Source organism: Carcharhinus amblyrhynchos, unplaced genomic scaffold (genome assembly GCF_965287045.1).
Source record: "Carcharhinus amblyrhynchos unplaced genomic scaffold, sCarAmb.v2.hapA chromosome_218, whole genome shotgun sequence".
NCBI lineage: Eukaryota > Metazoa > Chordata > Chondrichthyes > Carcharhiniformes > Carcharhinidae > Carcharhinus > Carcharhinus amblyrhynchos.
In genome coordinates this window covers 178,635-196,851 of record NW_027649958.1, presented here as the reverse complement: position 1 = coordinate 196,851, position 18,217 = coordinate 178,635, and the positions used below count along the sequence as shown (strand labels likewise).

General features: G+C 52.4%; 1 protein-coding gene across 1 annotated transcript in view; it reads left to right on the top strand.

Moving 5' to 3' along the window:
* Positions 1-915: 915 nt before the first annotated feature.
* The window catches only part of LOC145338888 (CD5 antigen-like), a 58,585-nt gene continuing 41,283 nt past the window's right edge, over positions 916-18,217 (top strand). The window contains exon 1 of the mRNA XM_080183289.1: positions 916-949. Coding sequence (XP_080039415.1) covers positions 916-949 — 34 coding nt within the window. The remainder of the gene's footprint in view (positions 950-18,217) is intronic.

The following is an 18,217-nucleotide window of genomic DNA, read 5'->3' as shown; positions in this document are numbered from 1 at the left end:
TAAGGGGCAATTTAGCATGGCCAATCCACCTAACCTACACATCTTTGGACACTAAGGGGCAATTTAGCATGGCCAATCCACCTAACCTACACATTTTTGGACACTAAGGGACAATTTAGCATGGCCAATCCACCTAACCTACACATTTTTGGACACTAAGGGACAATTTAGCATGGCCAATCCACCTAACCTACACATCTTTGGACACTAAGGGACAATTTAGCATGGCCAATCCACCTAACCTACACATCTTTGGACACTAAGGGACAATTTAGCATGGCCAATCCACCTAACCTACACATCTTTAGGCACTAAGGGACAATTTAGCATGGCCAATCCACCTAACCTACACATCTTTGGACACTAAGGGGCAATTTAGCATGGCCAATCCACCTAACCTACACATCTTTAGGCACTAAGGGGTAATTTAGCATGGCCAATCCACCTAACCTACACATCTTTGGACACTAAGGGGCACTTTTTTGCAGGTTATTTATTTATTAGTCACAAGCAAGGCTTACATTAACCCTGCGATAAAGTGACTGTGAAAATCCCCTAGTCACCACAGTCCAGCGCCTGTTTGGGTCAGTGACCCTAACCAGCACGTTTTTCAGACAGTGGGAGGAAACTGGAGCATCCAGAGGAAACCCATGCAGACACGGGGAGAACATGCAGACTCCACAGGGACAGTGAGCCAAGCCGGGAACTGAACCGGGGTCCCTGGCACTGTGAGGCTAATCACTGTGCCACCAGGCCGCCCCAAATAATGGGTTAGCCAGGTTACAGATCAGTCCTGATCTCAGTGAACGGCAGACGGATCGAAGGGGCAGAATGGTCCCCTTCTGTTCCTGCCTTGATTGAACTCAGCGAATCGCTCTTTCAAAAGAGTGGGAACACACATAAGAGGGGGGCCGAATGGACTCGGGCTACGGCAGGCAACATCGCACAGGTAACCAAAATAAAAAACCCCATAATACTGAAATCTTGGACGGAAAATGGAAAATGCTCGGGGGGGGGGGGGGGTTGTTGATGGGGAAGGGAGAATTGGCACGGTTCAGGCAGAGGAAAAGCACGGAGAGCGAAAAAGAGAAAATAAGTTAACGTTGCAGCCCGTGACCTTTTCTGACCTTTCGGAAAAGGTTAAGCTTTCGAGTCAGTGGGCGGTGGGTGGGTGGGTGCCTTGGGACAAGGACTGACAGGGTGAAAGTTGGGAGAGAATGAACAACGGAAGAGTTGGGGGGGGGGGGGAGGCGGCGGGGTTTCTGCTGCAGCTAAATGTCAGTGGCCTTTTGGCTGGGCCAATCGATGGCGCGCACTCCCTCCCCCCTCACCTCCCTCACCCCCCCCCCAATCTGCCTCGGGTGGTGGTCTTACTGTGTCAGGGAAAGGAAATGTTGGTCTGACTCTTCTGGGATGGAGAAAATGGAGTTGTGGCCAGAAACAAAGAAACCTTGAAGATCCTGAGGGGGTATTTATTGACGGAGTGGAGGTGGAGAGGATGTTTCTCTTGTGGAAGGATGTAAAACTTGGCGTCACTGTTTAAAAATAAGGGGCCGCCAGTTGGAGACGGAGGTGGGGGAATTTTTTTTCTCTCAGAGGAGGGCTGGGTCTCTGGAACGTTCTTCCCCAAAAGGCAGGGGAAGCAGAGTCTGTGGATATTTTTAAGGCAGAGCGAGAGAGGTTCTTGACGAACGGTCGGGGGATGGATGAAAGGTTATTGACAACGGGCGGAATGCAGTCTTGGGTTTACTATCAGGCTAAGTGCTCATTCAATGACGTTTGAGGGGCTGAACGTTCATATGTTTGAAACAGAAAATGCTGCTAGCTAGGAAATGGAAACCTGTACAGAGCAAAGGAAAAACAGAGCAGAGGTTACGCTCTGAAACGACTGAACTCAGCGTCGAGTCCAGAACGCTGGAAAGTGCTTGAGTGGAAGGCAAGGTGCTAAAAGTTTATTTATTAATCACAAGTGAGGCTTACATTAACACTGCAATGAAGTAACGGTGAAATCCCCTCGTCAGCACACTCGGACGCCTGTTCGGGTCAACACACCTAACTAGCACGTCTTTCTGACCATGCGAGGAAACCAGCGCACCCGGAGGAAACCCACGCCGACACGGGGAGAATGTGCAGTCTCTGCACAGACAGTGACCCGAGCCAAGAATCATACCTGGGTCCCTGGTGCTGTGAGGTGGCAGTGCTAACCACTGTTACACCGTACCGCCCACAGTCATTGGGCTGAGGGCAGTATTTTTCTTTTTATTCACTGTGTGCAATGCATTGCTTTCAACTGGTTTGATGTATTATTGTTACATTTATTAGCAAACAGTGAGAAGTATTGTTTCTTGCGTGCTATACAAACAAAACATACGTTCGTAGGGAAGGAAAGCAGAGAATGCAGAATCGCTAGGGTGTAGAGAAAGATCAGCAAGAAAGTACAAAGGGTCATAATGGAACCCAATCCATCACACAAACCAGCCTCCCATCTATTAACTCTGTCTACACTTCCCGCTCGGGAAAGTAGCCAGCATAATTAAGGACCCCACGCACCCCGGACGTTCTCTTTTCCACCTTCTTCTGTTGAGACAAAGAAACAAAAGGTCACGTACCAACCGACTCAACCAACTTTTGAGTGGACCTACCTCGCACTAAGTTGCTCTTTCTCTATACCCTAGCTATGACTGTAATACTACATTCTGCACTCTCTTCTTTCCTTCTCTACGAACGGTATGCTTTGTCAGTATAGCGCGCAAAAAACAATACTTTTCACTGTATCCCAACACATGTGACAATAATAAATCAAATCAAATTATTATGATACGTCCAGTCAAAAGTCTGACAGCAGCAGGGAAGAAGCTGTTCTGGAGTTGGTTGATGTGTGTCCTCAGACTTTTGTATCTTTTTCCTGACGGAATAAGTGGAAGAGAGAATGTCCGGGGTGCGTGGGGTCTTTAATTATGCTGGCTGCTTTCCCCAGCGGGAAGTGTAGACGGAGTCAATGGATGGGAGGCTGGTTTGTGTGGTGGACTGAGCTTCGTTCACGACCGTTTGTAATTTCTTGCGGTCTTGGTCAGAGCAAGTGATTATTTTGCGAATCACTTTCAATCTTTGCCCTCTCGTTCGCGATCCCTTTACAAGCGGGGACCGTTTCTCCCTCTCTACTCGATCCTCCCTCCCCCGTATCATGATTTTGAATGTCTTTCTCGAATTAACAAGGTGCCTCATACAAAGCGAATCATCGTTAAATGAAACTCGACACTCCGGAGATATTAGAATATAAGAACATAAGAAATAGGAGCAGGAGTAGGCCATCCAGCCCTTCAAGCCTGCCCCGCCATTCAATAAGATCATGGCTGATCTGTCGTGGCTCAGTTCCACTTTCCCGCCCTCTCCCCATAACCCTTAATCCCCTCTCTTATCAAAAACCCATCAACCCGCGTCTTAAAAATATTTAGCGAGGCAGCCTCCACCACTTCAACGGGCAGAGAATTCCAGAGATTCACCACCCTTTGAGTGAAGAAGTTCCTCCTCAACTCCGTTCTAAACCACCCCCCCCTTTATCTTGAGGCTGTGCCCCCTAGTCCTACTGTCCTTTCTGAGCGGGAAGAGTCTCTCCACCTCTATCCTATCCATCCCATTCATCATCTTATACGTCTCAATGAGATCTCCCCTCATTCTTCTAAACTCTAACGAGTACAAGCCTAGTTTATTCAGCCTCTCCTCATAGCTCAACCCCCTCAACTCCGGTATCAGCCTAGTAAACCTCCTCTGCACTCCCTCCAGGGCCAAAATATCCTTGCGCAGGTGCGGCGCCCAAAACTGCACACAGTACTCCAGCTGCACTGGTCGTCAAATCCTTACCCCTAAATTTTTTGATTTTAAAACACTTATCCCACTGTTCAAACCCCTCCAAGCTCCCCTCTATCTCTGCGATCTCCTCCGGAATCTCTACACCCCTTCCATTCTGCTCTCCACAGCAGCCCCACTACTGATTTTAATCGTTCTGTCATTGGCTTTCTCTCTCTCTTTCATTCAGACACTCATTAAGACCAATCTCTCTGACCAACCTTCTGACGACCTGTCCTAGTATCCCGAGTGTGAAGTTTGATGAAGATTTGTCTTGCTAATTTGAGACGGCTGCTCCAAATCATGAGGACAGCAGAGCAGAGCAGAGCAGGAGATAATCTTCCTGCTTCTAAAATAATCAAGGGTGAGGGGGGCCCAGGCTGAAAGTGATTTACAAAAAAAGCAAATGTGATGTGAGAGGAAGCTTTATCCACAGTGAGTGGCTGGAAAATGCTGCCGGGAAGTGCGGTAGAGGCAGGTTCATCCGGGCATTCAAGAGGGTATCAGATGATTCCTTCAGTAGAAACAATTTACAGGGGTAAGATGTATGGGCACTGCTGCGTCACAGTGCCAGGGTTTTGGGAGTCTGTCTGTGCGGAGTCTGCACATTCTCCCTGTAGGTTATCGCCGGGTGTTTCGGTTTTCTCCCACAATCCAAAGGTGTGCAGGTTAGATGACACTAAGGGTCAATTTAGCATGGCCAATCCTCCTAACCCGCACATCTCTGGACACTAAGGGGTAATTTAGCATGGCCAATCTACCTAACCCGCACATCTCTGGACACTAAGGGTCAATTTAGCATGGCCAATCCACCTAACCCGCACATCTCTGGACACTAAGGGACAATTTAGCACGGCCAATCTACCTAACCCGCACATCTCTGGACACTAAGGGGCAATTTAGCATGGTCAATCCACCTAACCCACACATCTCTGGACACTAAGGGTCAATTTAGCATGGTCAATCCACCTAACCCGCACATCTCTGGACACTAAGGGTCAATTTAGCATGGTCAATCCACCTAACCCGCACATCTCTGGACACTAAGGGTCAATTTAGCATGGTCAATCCACCCTAACCTACACATCTCTGGACACTAAGGGGTAATTTAGCATGGCCAATCCATCTAACCCGCACATCTCTGGACACTAAGGGTCAATTTAGCATGGCCAATCCACCCTAACCCGCACATCTCTGGACACTAAGGGTCAATTTAGCATGGTCAATCCACCCTAACCTACACATCTCTGGACACTAAGGGGTAATTTAGCATGGCCAATCCACTTAACCCGCACATCTTTAGACACTAAGGGTCAATTTAGCATGGCCAATCCACCTAACCCACACATCTTTGGACACTAAGGGGCAATTTAGCATGGCCAATCCACCTAACCCACACATCTCTGGACACTAAGGGTCAATTTAGCACGGCCAATCCACCTAACCCGCACATCTCTGGACACTAAGGGGTAATTTAGCATGGCCAATCCACTTAACCCGCACATCTTTAGACACTAAGGGTCAATTTAGCATGGTCAATCCACCTAACCTGCACATCTCTGGACACTAAGGGTCAATTTAGCATGGCCAATCTACCTAACCCACACATCTCTGGACACTAAGGGATAATTTAGCATGGTCAATCCTCCTAACCTGCACATCTTTAGAGTGTGGGAGAAAACTGGAGCATCCGGAGGAAACCCACAGAGACACGAGGAGAACGTGCAAACACCACACAGACAGTGACCTGGGCCGGAATTGAACCGGGATCCCCGGTGCTGTGAGGCAGCAGTGCTAACCACTGCACTGCCCCCTAATCCAAGGCTGAGACGGAAATGTGAGATAAAGTAATGAAATGAGAGTGGCCGTAATTGAGAGGTAGCATGACTCTGAGATCACTCAGTGTCCCTGCAAGTTTGGGAACTGCCTCCAGTTATCTCAGCAGGGGGAAGATGCGACAGGCTCATTCACCTGATTGCCCTTTGGCCTGTGGGCCTGTTTTGTACTGTGTGTGTGCTTTATTATTGCTGAGGCAACATGCTGCACCTGTTTAACTGGATAATCTCTTTCATTTCAGTGTTAATCTGTGGAGTGAATTCCATTAATGGTAAGTGAGCCCCTCTCTCACATCACAGTGAAGGTCAGCACCTATTTCACAGTATCTCACTTAGTCACAGAATCTAACCTGGATGATCAGCACTCCCTCAGCACTGACCCTCTGACAGTGCGGCACTCCCTCAGTACTGACCCTCTGACAGTGCAGCACTCCCTTAGCACTGACCCTCTGACAGTGCGGCACTCCCTTAGCACTGACCCTCTGACAGTGCGGCACTCCCTCAGTACTGACCCTCTGACAGTGCAGCACTCCCTCAGCACTGACCCTCTGACAGTGCAGCACTCCCTTAGCACTGACCCTCTGACAGTGCGGCACTCCCTCAGCACTGACCCTCTGACAGTGCAGCACTCCCTCAGCACTGACCCTCTGACAGTGCAGCACTCCCTCAGTACTGACCCTCTGGCAGTGCAGCACTCCCTCAGCACTGACCCTCTGACAGTGCAGCACTCCCTCAGTAGTGGCCTTGCACAGCGCTCTCTCACTGATGGGGTTTATGGATTGGGGATTGTCTCTGGGACTCAGTAAGTTGTGGGTGTGTGTGTTTCACACAGAGCCTTGTCTGATCACACTGTACATGGAGATAAAACTGATGTTTCAATCATACCTCCCAAGACTCAGCCTCACGGAATGTCTCATTTTGTTTTTCAGGACCTGTGATACCAACACAGAATGGTTTGTATTCCTGTGTATCTCACTCAAATAGAAATGAATACATTCATTATTCCTATCAATGCTTCCTATGGCAAAATGTTCCCCTTGTTTCCAGGCTCATTTAATATTATCCAGCCATTCCACTGTCTGTTATTGGTGAACTGTGTTTGACACACACACACTCACACACACACACACACACACACACACACACACACACACACACACACACACACACACACACACATACACTGACAGACACACTCACACACACCCTGACACACACACTTCCTCAGCTCTGACCCTCTGACAGTGCAACACTCCCTCAGCACTGACCCTCTGACAGTGCGGCACTCCCTCAGCACTGACCCTCTGACAGTGCGGCACTCCCTCAGCACTGACCCTCTGACAGTGTGGCACTCCCTCAGCACTGACCCTCTGACAGTGCGGCACTCCCTCAGCACTGACCCTCTGACAGTGCGGCACTCCCTCAGCACTGACCCTCTGACAGTGCGGCACTCTCTCAGTACTGACCCTCTGACAGTGCAGCACTCCCTCAGCACTGACCCTCTGACAGTGCGGCACTCCCTCAGCACTGACCCTCTGACAGTGCGGCACTCCCTCAGCACTGACCCTCTGACAGTGTGGCACTCCCTCAGCACTGACCCTCTGACAGTGCGGCACTCCCTCAGCACTGACCCTCTGACAGTGCGGCACTCCCTCAGCACTGACCCTCTGACAGTGCGGCACTCCCTCAGCACTGACCCTCTGACAGTACAGCACTCCCTCAGTACTGACCCTCTGACAGTGCGGCACTCCCTCAGCACTGACCCTCTGACAGTGTGGCACTCCCTCAGCACTGACCCTCTGACAGTGCGGCACTCCCTCAGCACTGACCCTCTGACAGTGCGGCACTCCCTCAGCACTGACCCTCTGACAGTACAGCACTCCCTCAGCACTGACCCTCTGACAGTGCGGCACTCCCTCAGCACTGACCCTCTGACAGTGTGGCACTCCCTCAGCACTGACCCTCTGACAGTGTGGCACTCCCTCAGCACTGACCCTCTGACAGTGCGGCACTCCCTCAGCACTGACCCTCTGACAGTGCGGCACTCCCTCAGCACTGACCCTCTGACAGTACAGCACTCCCTCAGCACTGACCCTCTGACAGTGCGGCACTCCCTCAGCACTGACCCTCTGACAGTACAGCACTCCCTCAGTACTGACCCTCTGACAGTACAGCACTCCCTCAGTACTGACCCTCTGACAGTGCAGCACTCCCTCAGTACTGACCCTCTGACAGTGCGGCACTCCCTCAGCACTGACCCTCTGACAGTGCGGCACTCCCTCAGCACTGACCCTCTGACAGTGCGGCACTCCCTCAGTACTGACCCTCTGACAGTGCGGCACTCCCTCAGCACTGACCCTCTGACAGTGCGGCACTCCCTCAGTACTGACCCTCTGACAGTGCTGCACTCCCTCAGCACTGACCCTCTGACAGTGCGGCACTCCCTCAGCACTGACCCTCTGACAGTGCGGCACTCCCTCAGTACTGACCCTCTGACAGTGCAGCACTCCCTCAGCACTGACCCTCTGACAGTGCAGCACTCCCTCAGTACTGACCCTCTGACAGTGCAGCACTCCCTCAGCACTGACCCTCTGACAGTGCGGCACTCCCTCAGCACTGACCCTCTGACAGTGCGGCACTCCCTCAGCACTGACCCTCTGACAGTGCAGCACTCCCTCAGTACTGACCCTCTGACAGTGCAGCACTCCCTCAGTACTGACCGTCTGACAGTGCGGCACTCCCTCAGCACTGACCCACTGACAGTGCGGCACTCCCTCAGCACTGACCCTCTGACAGTGCGGCACTCCCTCAGTACTGACACTCTGACAGTGCGGCACTCCCTCAGTACTGACCCTCTGACAGTGCGGCACTCCCTCAGTACTGACCCTCTGACAGTGCAGCACTCCCTCAGTACTGACCCTCTGACAGTGCAGCACTCCCTCAGCACTGACCCTCTGACAGTGCAGCACTCCCTCAGCACTGACCCTCTGACAGTGCGGCACTCCCTCAGCACTGACCCTCTGACAGTGCAGCACTCCCTCAGCACTGACCCTCTGACAGTGCGGCACTCCCTCAGTACTGACCCTCTGACAGTGCGGCACTCCCTCAGTACTGACCCTCTGACAGTGCAGCACTCCCTCAGCACTGACCCTCTGACAGTGCGGCACTCCCTCAGCACTGACCCTCTGACAGTGCGGCACTCCCTCAGCACTGACCCTCTGACAGTGCGGCACTCCCTCAGTACTGACCCTCTGACAGTGCGGCACTCCCTCAGCACTGACCCTCTGACAATGCAGCACTCCCTCAGCACTGACCCTCTGACAGTGCGGCACTCCCTCAGCACTGACCCTCTGACAGTGCGGCACTCCCTCAGCACTGACCCTCTGACAGTGCGGCGCTCCCTCAGTACTGACCCTCTGACAGTGCAGCTCTCCCTCAGCACTGACCCTCTGACAGTGCAGCACTCCCTCAGCACTGACCCTCTGACAGTGCAGCACTCCCTCAGCACTGAGCCTCTGACAGTGCGGCACTCCCTCAGTACTGACCCTCTGACAGTGCAGCACTCCCTCAGCACTGACCCTCTGACAGTGCAGCACTCCCTCAGCACTGACCCTCTGACAGTGCAGCACTCCCTCAGTACTGACCCTCTGACAGTGCGGCACTCCCTCAGCACTGACCCTCTGACAGTGCAGCACTCCCTCAGTAGTGGCCTTGCACAGCGCTCTCTCACTGATGGGGTTTATGGATTGGGGATTGTCTCTGGGACTCAGTAAGTTGTGGGTGTGTGTGTTTCACACAGAGCCTTGTCTGATCACACTGTACATGGAGATAAAACTGATGTTTCAATCATACCTCCCAAGACTCAGCCTCATGGAATGTCTCATTTTGTTTTTCAGGACCTGTGATACCAACACAGAATGGTTTGTATTCCTGTGTATCTCACTCAAATAGAAATGAATACATTCATTATTCCTATCAATGCTTCCTATGGCAAAATGTTCCCCTTGTTTCCAGGCTCATTTAATATTATCCAGCCATTCCACTGTCTGTTATTGGTGAACTGTGTTTGACACACACACTCACACACACACACACACACACACACACACATTGACACACACACAAACACTCACACACACACACACACACACACACTCACATTGACACACACACAAACACTCACACACACACACACACTCACATTGACACACACACAAACACTCACACACACACACACACACACACACACACTCACATTGACACACACACAAACACTCACACACACACACACACTCACATTGACACACACACAAACACTCACACACACACACACACACACACACACTCACATTGACACACACACACACACACACTCACATTGACACACACACAAACACTCACACACACACACACACACACACACACTGACAAACACTGAAACACACACACACTTTTACATACTGACACACACTGACACACACACTGACACACACAGACTCACACTGGCACACACACACTCTCACATACTGGCACACACACTCTCACATACTGACACACACAGGCTCACACACACATACACACACTGACACACAACACACACGCACACAAACACTGAAACACACACACACATTGACATGCACACTGACACACACAATCACACTCATGCGCACACACACACACACTCGCACACTGTCACACACACAGATATTCGCATACACACACACACACACACAAACACACACCCCCACAGATGGTCACACTCGTACACACACACACAAAAACGCCCACACAAGCACACTGATGCTCACACAGACACTGAAGCTCATATAAACACACAAAGACACAAAACATTCATACAAGCACACACATATACACATGCACACACTATCAGACACATACAGTTACACACTCACACTAACACACATTGACACACACACACACACAAATTCTCAAACACCCACACACACATTCAGTCGAACACGTGCACACAAGTAGGCACACGCTGACACATGCTCACAAACTTGCACCTATTGAATGGCCTCCTCCTGTCCCTGTGTAACAGGCTGGAGAAGGGGCTGAATGGTCTCCTCCTGTTCCTGTGTAACAGGCTGGAGAAGGGGCTAAATGGCCTCCTCCTGTCCCTGTGTAACAGGCTGGAGAAGGGGCTGAATGGCCTCCTCCTGTTCCTGTGTAACAGGCTGGAGAAGGGGCTGAATGGCCTCCTCCTGTTCCTGTGTAACAGGCTGGAGAAGGGGCTGAATGGCCTCCTCCTGTCCCTGTGTAACAGGCTGGAGAAGGGGCAGAATGGCCTCCTCCAGTCCCTGTGTAACAGCTGGAGAAGGGGCTGAATGGCCTCCTCCTGTTCCTGTGTAACAGGCTGGAGAAGGGGCTGAATGGCCTCCTCCTGTTCCTGTGTAACAGGCTGGAGAAGGGGCTGAATGGCCTCCTCCTGTCCCTGTGTAACAGGCTGGAGAAGGGGCTGAATGGCCTCCTCCTGTCCCTGTGTAACAGGCTGGAGAAGGGGCTGAATGGCCTCCTCCTGTCCCTGTGTAACAGGCTGGAGAAGGGGCTGAATGGCCTCCTCCTGTCCCTGTGTAACAGGCTGGAGAAGGGGCTGAATGGCCTCCTCCTGTCCCTGTGTAACAGGCTGGAGAAGGGGCTGAATGGCCTCCTCCTGTTCCTGTGTAACAGGCTGGAGAAGGGGCTGAATGGCCTCCTGTTCCTGTGTAACAGGCTGGAGAAGGGGCTGAATGGCCTCCTCCCGTTCCTGTGTAACAGGCTGGAGAAGGGGCTGAATGGCCTCCTCCCGTTCCCGTGTAACAGGCTGGAGAAGGGGCTGAATGGCCTCCTCCTGTTCCCGTGTAACAGGCTGGAGAAGGGGCTGAATGGCCTCCTCCTCTTCCTGTGAAACAGGCTGGAGAAGGGGCTGAATGGCCTCCTCCTCTTCCTGTGAAACAGGCTGGAGAAGGGGCTGAATGGCCTCCTCCTGTTCCTGTGTAACAGGCTGGAGAAGGGGCTGAATGGCCTCCTCCTGTTCCTGTGTAACAGGCTGGAGAAGGGGCTGAATGGCCTCCTCCTGTTTCTGTGTAACAGGCTGGAGAAGGGGCTGAATGGCCTCCTCCTGTTCCTGTGTAACAGGCTGGAGAAGGGGCTGAATGGCCTCCTCCTGTTCCTGTGTAACAGGCTGGAGAAGGGGCTGAATGGCCTCATCCTGTTCCTGTGTAACAGGCTGGAGAAGGGGCTGAATGGCCTCCTCCTGTTGCTGTGTAACAGGCTGGAGAAGGGGCTGAATGGCCTCCTCCTGTCCCTGTGTAACAGGCTGGAGAAGGGGCTGAATGGCCTCCTCCTGTCCCTGTGTAACAGGCTGGAGAAGGGGCTGAATGGCCTCCTCCTGTCCCTGTGTAACAGGCTGGAGAAGGGGCTGAATGGCCTCCTCCTGTCCCTGTGTAACAGGCTGGAGAAGGGGCTGAATGGCCTCCTGTTCCTGTGTAACAGGCTGGAGAAGGGGCTGAATGGCCTCCTCCCGTTCCTGTGTAACAGGCTGGAGAAGGGGCTGAATGGCCTCCTCCCGTTCCCGTGTAACAGGCTGGAGAAGGGGCTGAATGGCCTCCTCCTGTTCCCGTGTAACAGGCTGGAGAAGGGGCTGAATGGCCTCCTCCTGTTCCTGTGAAACAGGCTGGAGAAGGGGCTGAATGGCCTCCTCCTGTCCCTGTGTAACAGGCTGGAGAAGGGGCTGAATGGCCTCCTCCTGTCCCCGTGTAACAGGCTGGAGAAGGGGCTGAATGGCCTCCTCCTGTCCCTGTGTAACAGGCTGGAGAAGGGGCTGAATGGTCTCCTCCTGTTCCTGTGTAACAGGCTGGAGAAGGGGCTGAATGGCCTCCTCCTGTTCCCTGTGTAACAGGCTGGAGAAGGGGCTGAATGGCCTCCTCCTGTTCCTGTGTAACAGGCTGGAGAAGGGGCTGAATGGCCTCCTCCTGTCCCTGTGTAACAGGCTGGAGAAGGGGCTGAATGGCCTGTTCCTGTCCCTGTGAGCAGGTGTACTCAGCCTAGTTCTGGAACCTCCCACACCCAGGGTCACTGGACCCACTTGCGTCACCACAGACCTCACTCACATTCTCCCTGGTACTGTTCCCACCCCCAGGCAGAGATGGTTTGAGTCAGGCAGGAGCTGGAAGCAAACTTCGGGAACTTCCGCTGCACTCCGTAATGGGCGTGAAAGCGAGTGCTATTGTTCATCTGAAACCACTACCTTCCCATCGCCCACATAACAAAACCACACGTTAAAAACAAGCAGCCTCGAAAACCAAAACTCAGCACATCCTGGCCATGAGATCAGCTCCGTGCCAAACCTACGCTGTACCTGTGCTGGGAGTGTTTGATGGGGACAGTGTAGAGGGAGCTTTACTCTGTATCTAACCCCGTGCTGTACCTGTCCTGGGAGTGTTTGATGGGGGGACAGTGTAGAGGGAGCTTTACTCTGTATCTAACCCCGTGCTGTACCTGTCCTGGGAGTGTTTGATGGGGGGACAGTGTAGAGGGAGCTTTACTCTGTATCTAACCCCGTGCTGTACCTGTCCTGGGAGTGTTCGATGGGGGGACAGTGTAGAGGGAGCTTTACTCTGTATCTAACCCCGTGCTGTACCTGTCCTGGGAGTGTTTGATGGGGACAGTGTAGAGGGAGCTTTACTCTGTATCTAACCCCGTGCTGTACCTGTCCTGGGAGTGTTTGATGGGGACAGTGTAGAGGGAGCTTTACTCTGTATCTAACCCCGTGCTGTACCTGTCCTGGGAGTGTTTGATGGGGACAGTGTAGAGGGAGCTTTACTCTGTATCTAACCCCGTGCTGTACCTGTCCTGGGAGTGTTTGATGGGGGGACAGTGTAGAGGGAGCTTTACTCTGTATCTAACCCCGTGTTGTACCTGTCCTGGGAGTGTTTGATGGGGGGACAGTGTAGAGGGAGCTTTACTCTGTATCTAACCCCGTGCTGTACCTGTCCTGGGAGTGTTTGATGGGGGGACAGTGTAGAGGGAGCTTTACTCTGTATCTAACCCCGTGCTGTACCTATCCTGGGAGTGTTTGATGGGGGACAGTGTAGAGGGAGCTTTACTCTGTATCTAACCCCGTGCTGTACCTGTCCTGGGAGTGTTTGATGGGGGGACAGTGTAGAGGGAGCTTTACTCTGTATCTAACCCCGTGCTGTACCTGTCCTGGGAGTGTTTGATGGGGACAGTGTAGAGGGAGCTTTACTCTGTATCTAACCCCATGCTGTCCCTGTCCTGGGAGTGTTTGATGGGGACAGTGTAGAGGGAGCTTTACTCTGTATCTAACCCCGTGCTGTACCTGTCCTGGGAGTGTTTGATGGGGACAGTGTAGAGGGAGCTTTACTCTGTATCTAACCCCGTGCTGTACCTGTCCTGGGAGTGTTTGATGGGGGGACAGTGTAGAGGGAGCTTTACTCTGTATCTAACCCCGTGTTGTACCTGTCCTGGGAGTGTTTGATGGGGGGACAGTGTAGAGGGAGCTTTACTCTGTATCTAACCCCGTGCTGTACCTGTCCTGGGAGTGTTTGATGGGGGGACAGTGTAGAGGGAGCTTTACTCTGTATCTAACCCCGTGCTGTACCTGTCCTGGGAGTGTTTGATGGGGACAGTGTAGAGGGAGCTTTACTCTGTATCTAACCCCGTGCTGTACCTGTCCTGGGAGTGTTTGATGGGGACAGTGTAGAGGGAGCTTTACTCTGTATCTAACCCCGTGCTGTACCTGTCCTGGGAGTGTTTGATGGGGGGACAGTGTAGAGGGAGCTTTACTCTGTATCTAACCCCGTGCTGTACCTGTCCTGGGAGTGTTTGATGGGGGACAGTGTAGAGGGAGCTTTACTCTGTATCTAACCCCGTGCTGTACCTGTCCTGGGAGTGTTTGATGGGGGACAGTGTAGAGGGAGCTTTACTCTGTATCTAACCCCGTGTTGTACCTGTCCTGGGAGTGTTTGATGGGGGGACAGTGTAGAGGGAGCTTTACTCTGTATCTAACCCCGTGCTGTACCTGTCCTGGGAGTGTTTGATGGGGACAGTGTAGAGGGAGCTTTACTCTGTATCTAACCCCGTGCTGTACCTGTCCTGGGAGTGTTTGATGGGGGGACAGTGTAGAGGGAGCTTTACTCTGTATCTAACCCCGTGCTGTACCTGTCCTGGGAGTGTTTGATGGGGGACAGTGTAGAGGGAGCTTTACTCTGTATCTAACCCCGTGCTGTACCTGTCCTGGGAGTGTTTGATGGGGGGACAGTGTGGAGGGAGCTTTACTCTGTATCTAACCCCGTGTTGTACCTGTCCTGGGAGTGTTTGATGGGGACAGTGTAGAAGGAGCTTTACTCTGTATCTAACCCCGTGTTGTACCTGTCCTGGGAGTGTTTGATGGGGGGACAGTGTAGAGGGAGCTTTACTCTGTATCTAACCCTGTGCTGTACCTGTCCTGGGAGTGTTTGATGGGGGGACAGTGTAGAGGGAGCTTTACTCTGTATCTAACCCCGTGCTGTACCTGTCCTGGGAGTGTTTGATGGGGACAGTGTAGAGGGAGCTTTACTCTGTATCTAACCCCGTGCTGTACCTATCCTGGGAGTGTTTGATGGGGACAGTGTAGAGGGAGCTTTACTCTGTATCTAACCCCGTGCTGTACCTGTCCTGGGAGTGTTTCATGGGGGGGACAGTGTAGAGAGAGCTTTACTCTGTATCTAACCCCGTGCTGTACCTGTCCTGGGAGTGTTTGATGGGGGACAGTGTAGAGGGAGCTTTACTCTGTATCTAACCCCGTGCTGTACCTGTCCTGGGAGTGTTTGATGGGGGGACAGTGTAGAGGGAGCTTTACTCTGTATCTAACCCTGTGCTGTACCTGTCCTGGGAGTGTTTGATGGGGACAGTGTAGAGGGAGCTTTACTCTGTATCTAACCCCGTGCTGTACCTGTCCTGGGAGAGTTTGATGGGGGGACAGTGTAGAGGGAGCTTTACTCTGTATCTAACCCCGTGCTGTACCTGTCCTGGGAGTGTTTGATGGGGGGACAGTGTAGAGGGAGCTTTACTCTATCTAACCCTGTGCTGTACCTGTCCTGGGAGTGTTTGATGGGGGGACAGTGTAGAGGGAGCTTTACTCTGTATCTAACCCTGTGCTGTACCTGTCCTGGGAGTGTTTGATGGGGGACAGTGTAGAGGGAGCTTTACTCTGTATCTAACCCCGTGCTGTACCTGTCCTGGGAGAGTTTGATGGGGGGACAGTGTAGAGGGAGCTTTACTCTGTATCTAACCCCATGCTGTACCTGTCCTGGGAGTGTTTGATGGGGGGACAGTGTAGAGGGAGCTTTACTCTGTATCTAACCCTGTGCTGTACCTGTCCTGGGAGTGTTTGATGGGGGGACAGTGTAGAGGGAGCTTTACTCTGTATCTAACCCCGTGCTGTACCTGTCCTGGGAGTGTTTGATGGGGGGACAGTGTAGAGGGAGCTTTACTCTGTATCTAACCCCGTGCAGTACCTGTCCTGGGAGTGTTTGATGGGGACAGTGTAGAGGGAGCTTTACTCTGTATCTAACCCCGTGCTGTACCTGTCCTGGGAGTGTTTGATGGGGGGACAGTGTAGAGGGAGCTTTACTCTGTATCTAACCCCATGCTGTACCTGTCCTGGGAGTGTTTGATGGGGGGACAGTGTAGAGGGAGCTTTACTCTGTATCTAACCCCATGCTGTACCTGTCCTGGGAGTGTTTGATGGGGGGACAGTGTAGAGGGAGCTTTACTCTGTATCTAACCCCGTGTTGTACCTGTCCTGGGAGTGTTTGATGGGGGACAGTGTAGAGGGAGCTTTACTCTGTATCTAACCCCGTGCTGTACCTGTCCTGGGAGTGTTTGATGGGGGGACAGTGTAGAGGGAGCTTTACTCTGTATCTAACCCCGTGCTGTACCTATCCTGGGAGTGTTTGATGGGGGACAGTGTAGAGGGAGCTTTACTCTGTATCTAACCCCGTGCTGTACCTGTCCTGGGAGTGTTTGATGGGGGGACAGTGTAGAGGGAGCTTTACTCTGTATCTAACCCCGTGCTGTACCTGTCCTGGGAGTGTTTGATGGGGGGACAGTGTAGAGGGAGCTTTACTCTGTATCTAACCCCGTGCTGTACCTGTCCTGGGAGTGTTTGATGGGGACAGTGTAGAGGGAGCTTTACTCTGTATCTAACCCCGTGCTGTACCTGTCCTGGGAGTGTTTGATGGGGACAGTGTAGAGGGAGCTTTACTCTGTATCTAACCCCGTGCTGTACCTGTCCTGGGAGTGTTTGATGGGGGGACAGTGTAGAGGGAGCTTTACTCTGTATCTAACCCCGTGCTGTACCTGTCCTGGGAGTGTTTGATGGGGGACAGTGTAGAGGGAGCTTTACTCTGTATCTAACCCCGTGCTGTACCTGTCCTGGGAGTGTTTGATGGGGGACAGTGTAGAGGGAGCTTTACTCTGTATCTAACCCCGTGTTGTACCTGTCCTGGGAGTGTTTGATGGGGGGACAGTGTAGAGGGAGCTTTACTCTGTATCTAACCCCGTGCTGTACCTGTCCTGGGAGTGTTTGATGGGGGACAGTGTAGAGGGAGCTTTACTCTGTATCTAACCCCGTGCTGTACCTGTCCTGGGAGTGTTTGATGGGGGGACAGTGTAGAGGGAGCTTTACTCTGTATCTAACCCCGTGCTGTACCTGTCCTGGGAGTGTTTGATGGGGGACAGTGTAGAGGGAGCTTTACTCTGTATCTAACCCCGTGCTGTACCTGTCATGGGAGTGTTTGATGGGGGGACAGTGTGGAGGGAGCTTTACTCTGTATCTAACCCCGTGTTGTACCTGTCCTGGGAGTGTTTGATGGGGACAGTGTAGAAGGAGCTTTACTCTGTATCTAACCCCGTGTTGTACCTGTCCTGGGAGTGTTTGATGGGGGGACAGTGTAGAGGGAGCTTTACTCTGTATCTAACCCTGTGCTGTACCTGTCCTGGGAGTGTTTGATGGGGGGACAGTGTAGAGGGAGCTTTACTCTGTATCTAACCCCGTGCTGTACCTGTCCTGGGAGTGTTTGATGGGGACAGTGTAGAGGGAGCTTTACTCTGTATCTAACCCCGTGCTGTACCTATCCTGGGAGTGTTTGATGGGGACAGTGTAGAGGGAGCTTTACTCTGTATCTAACCCCGTGCTGTACCTGTCCTGGGAGTATTTCATGGGGGGGACAGTGTAGAGAGAGCTTTACTCTGTATCTAACCCCGTGCTGTACCTGTCCTGGGAGTGTTTGATGGGGGACAGTGTAGAGGGAGCTTTACTCTGTATCTAACCCCGTGCTGTACCTGTCCTGGGAGTGTTTGATGGGGGGACAGTGTAGAGGGAGCTTTACTCTGTATCTAACCCTGTGCTGTACCTGTCCTGGGAGTGTTTGATGGGGACAGTGTAGAGGGAGCTTTACTCTGTATCTAACCCCGTGCTGTACCTGTCCTGGGAGAGTTTGATGGGGGGACAGTGTAGAGGGAGCTTTACT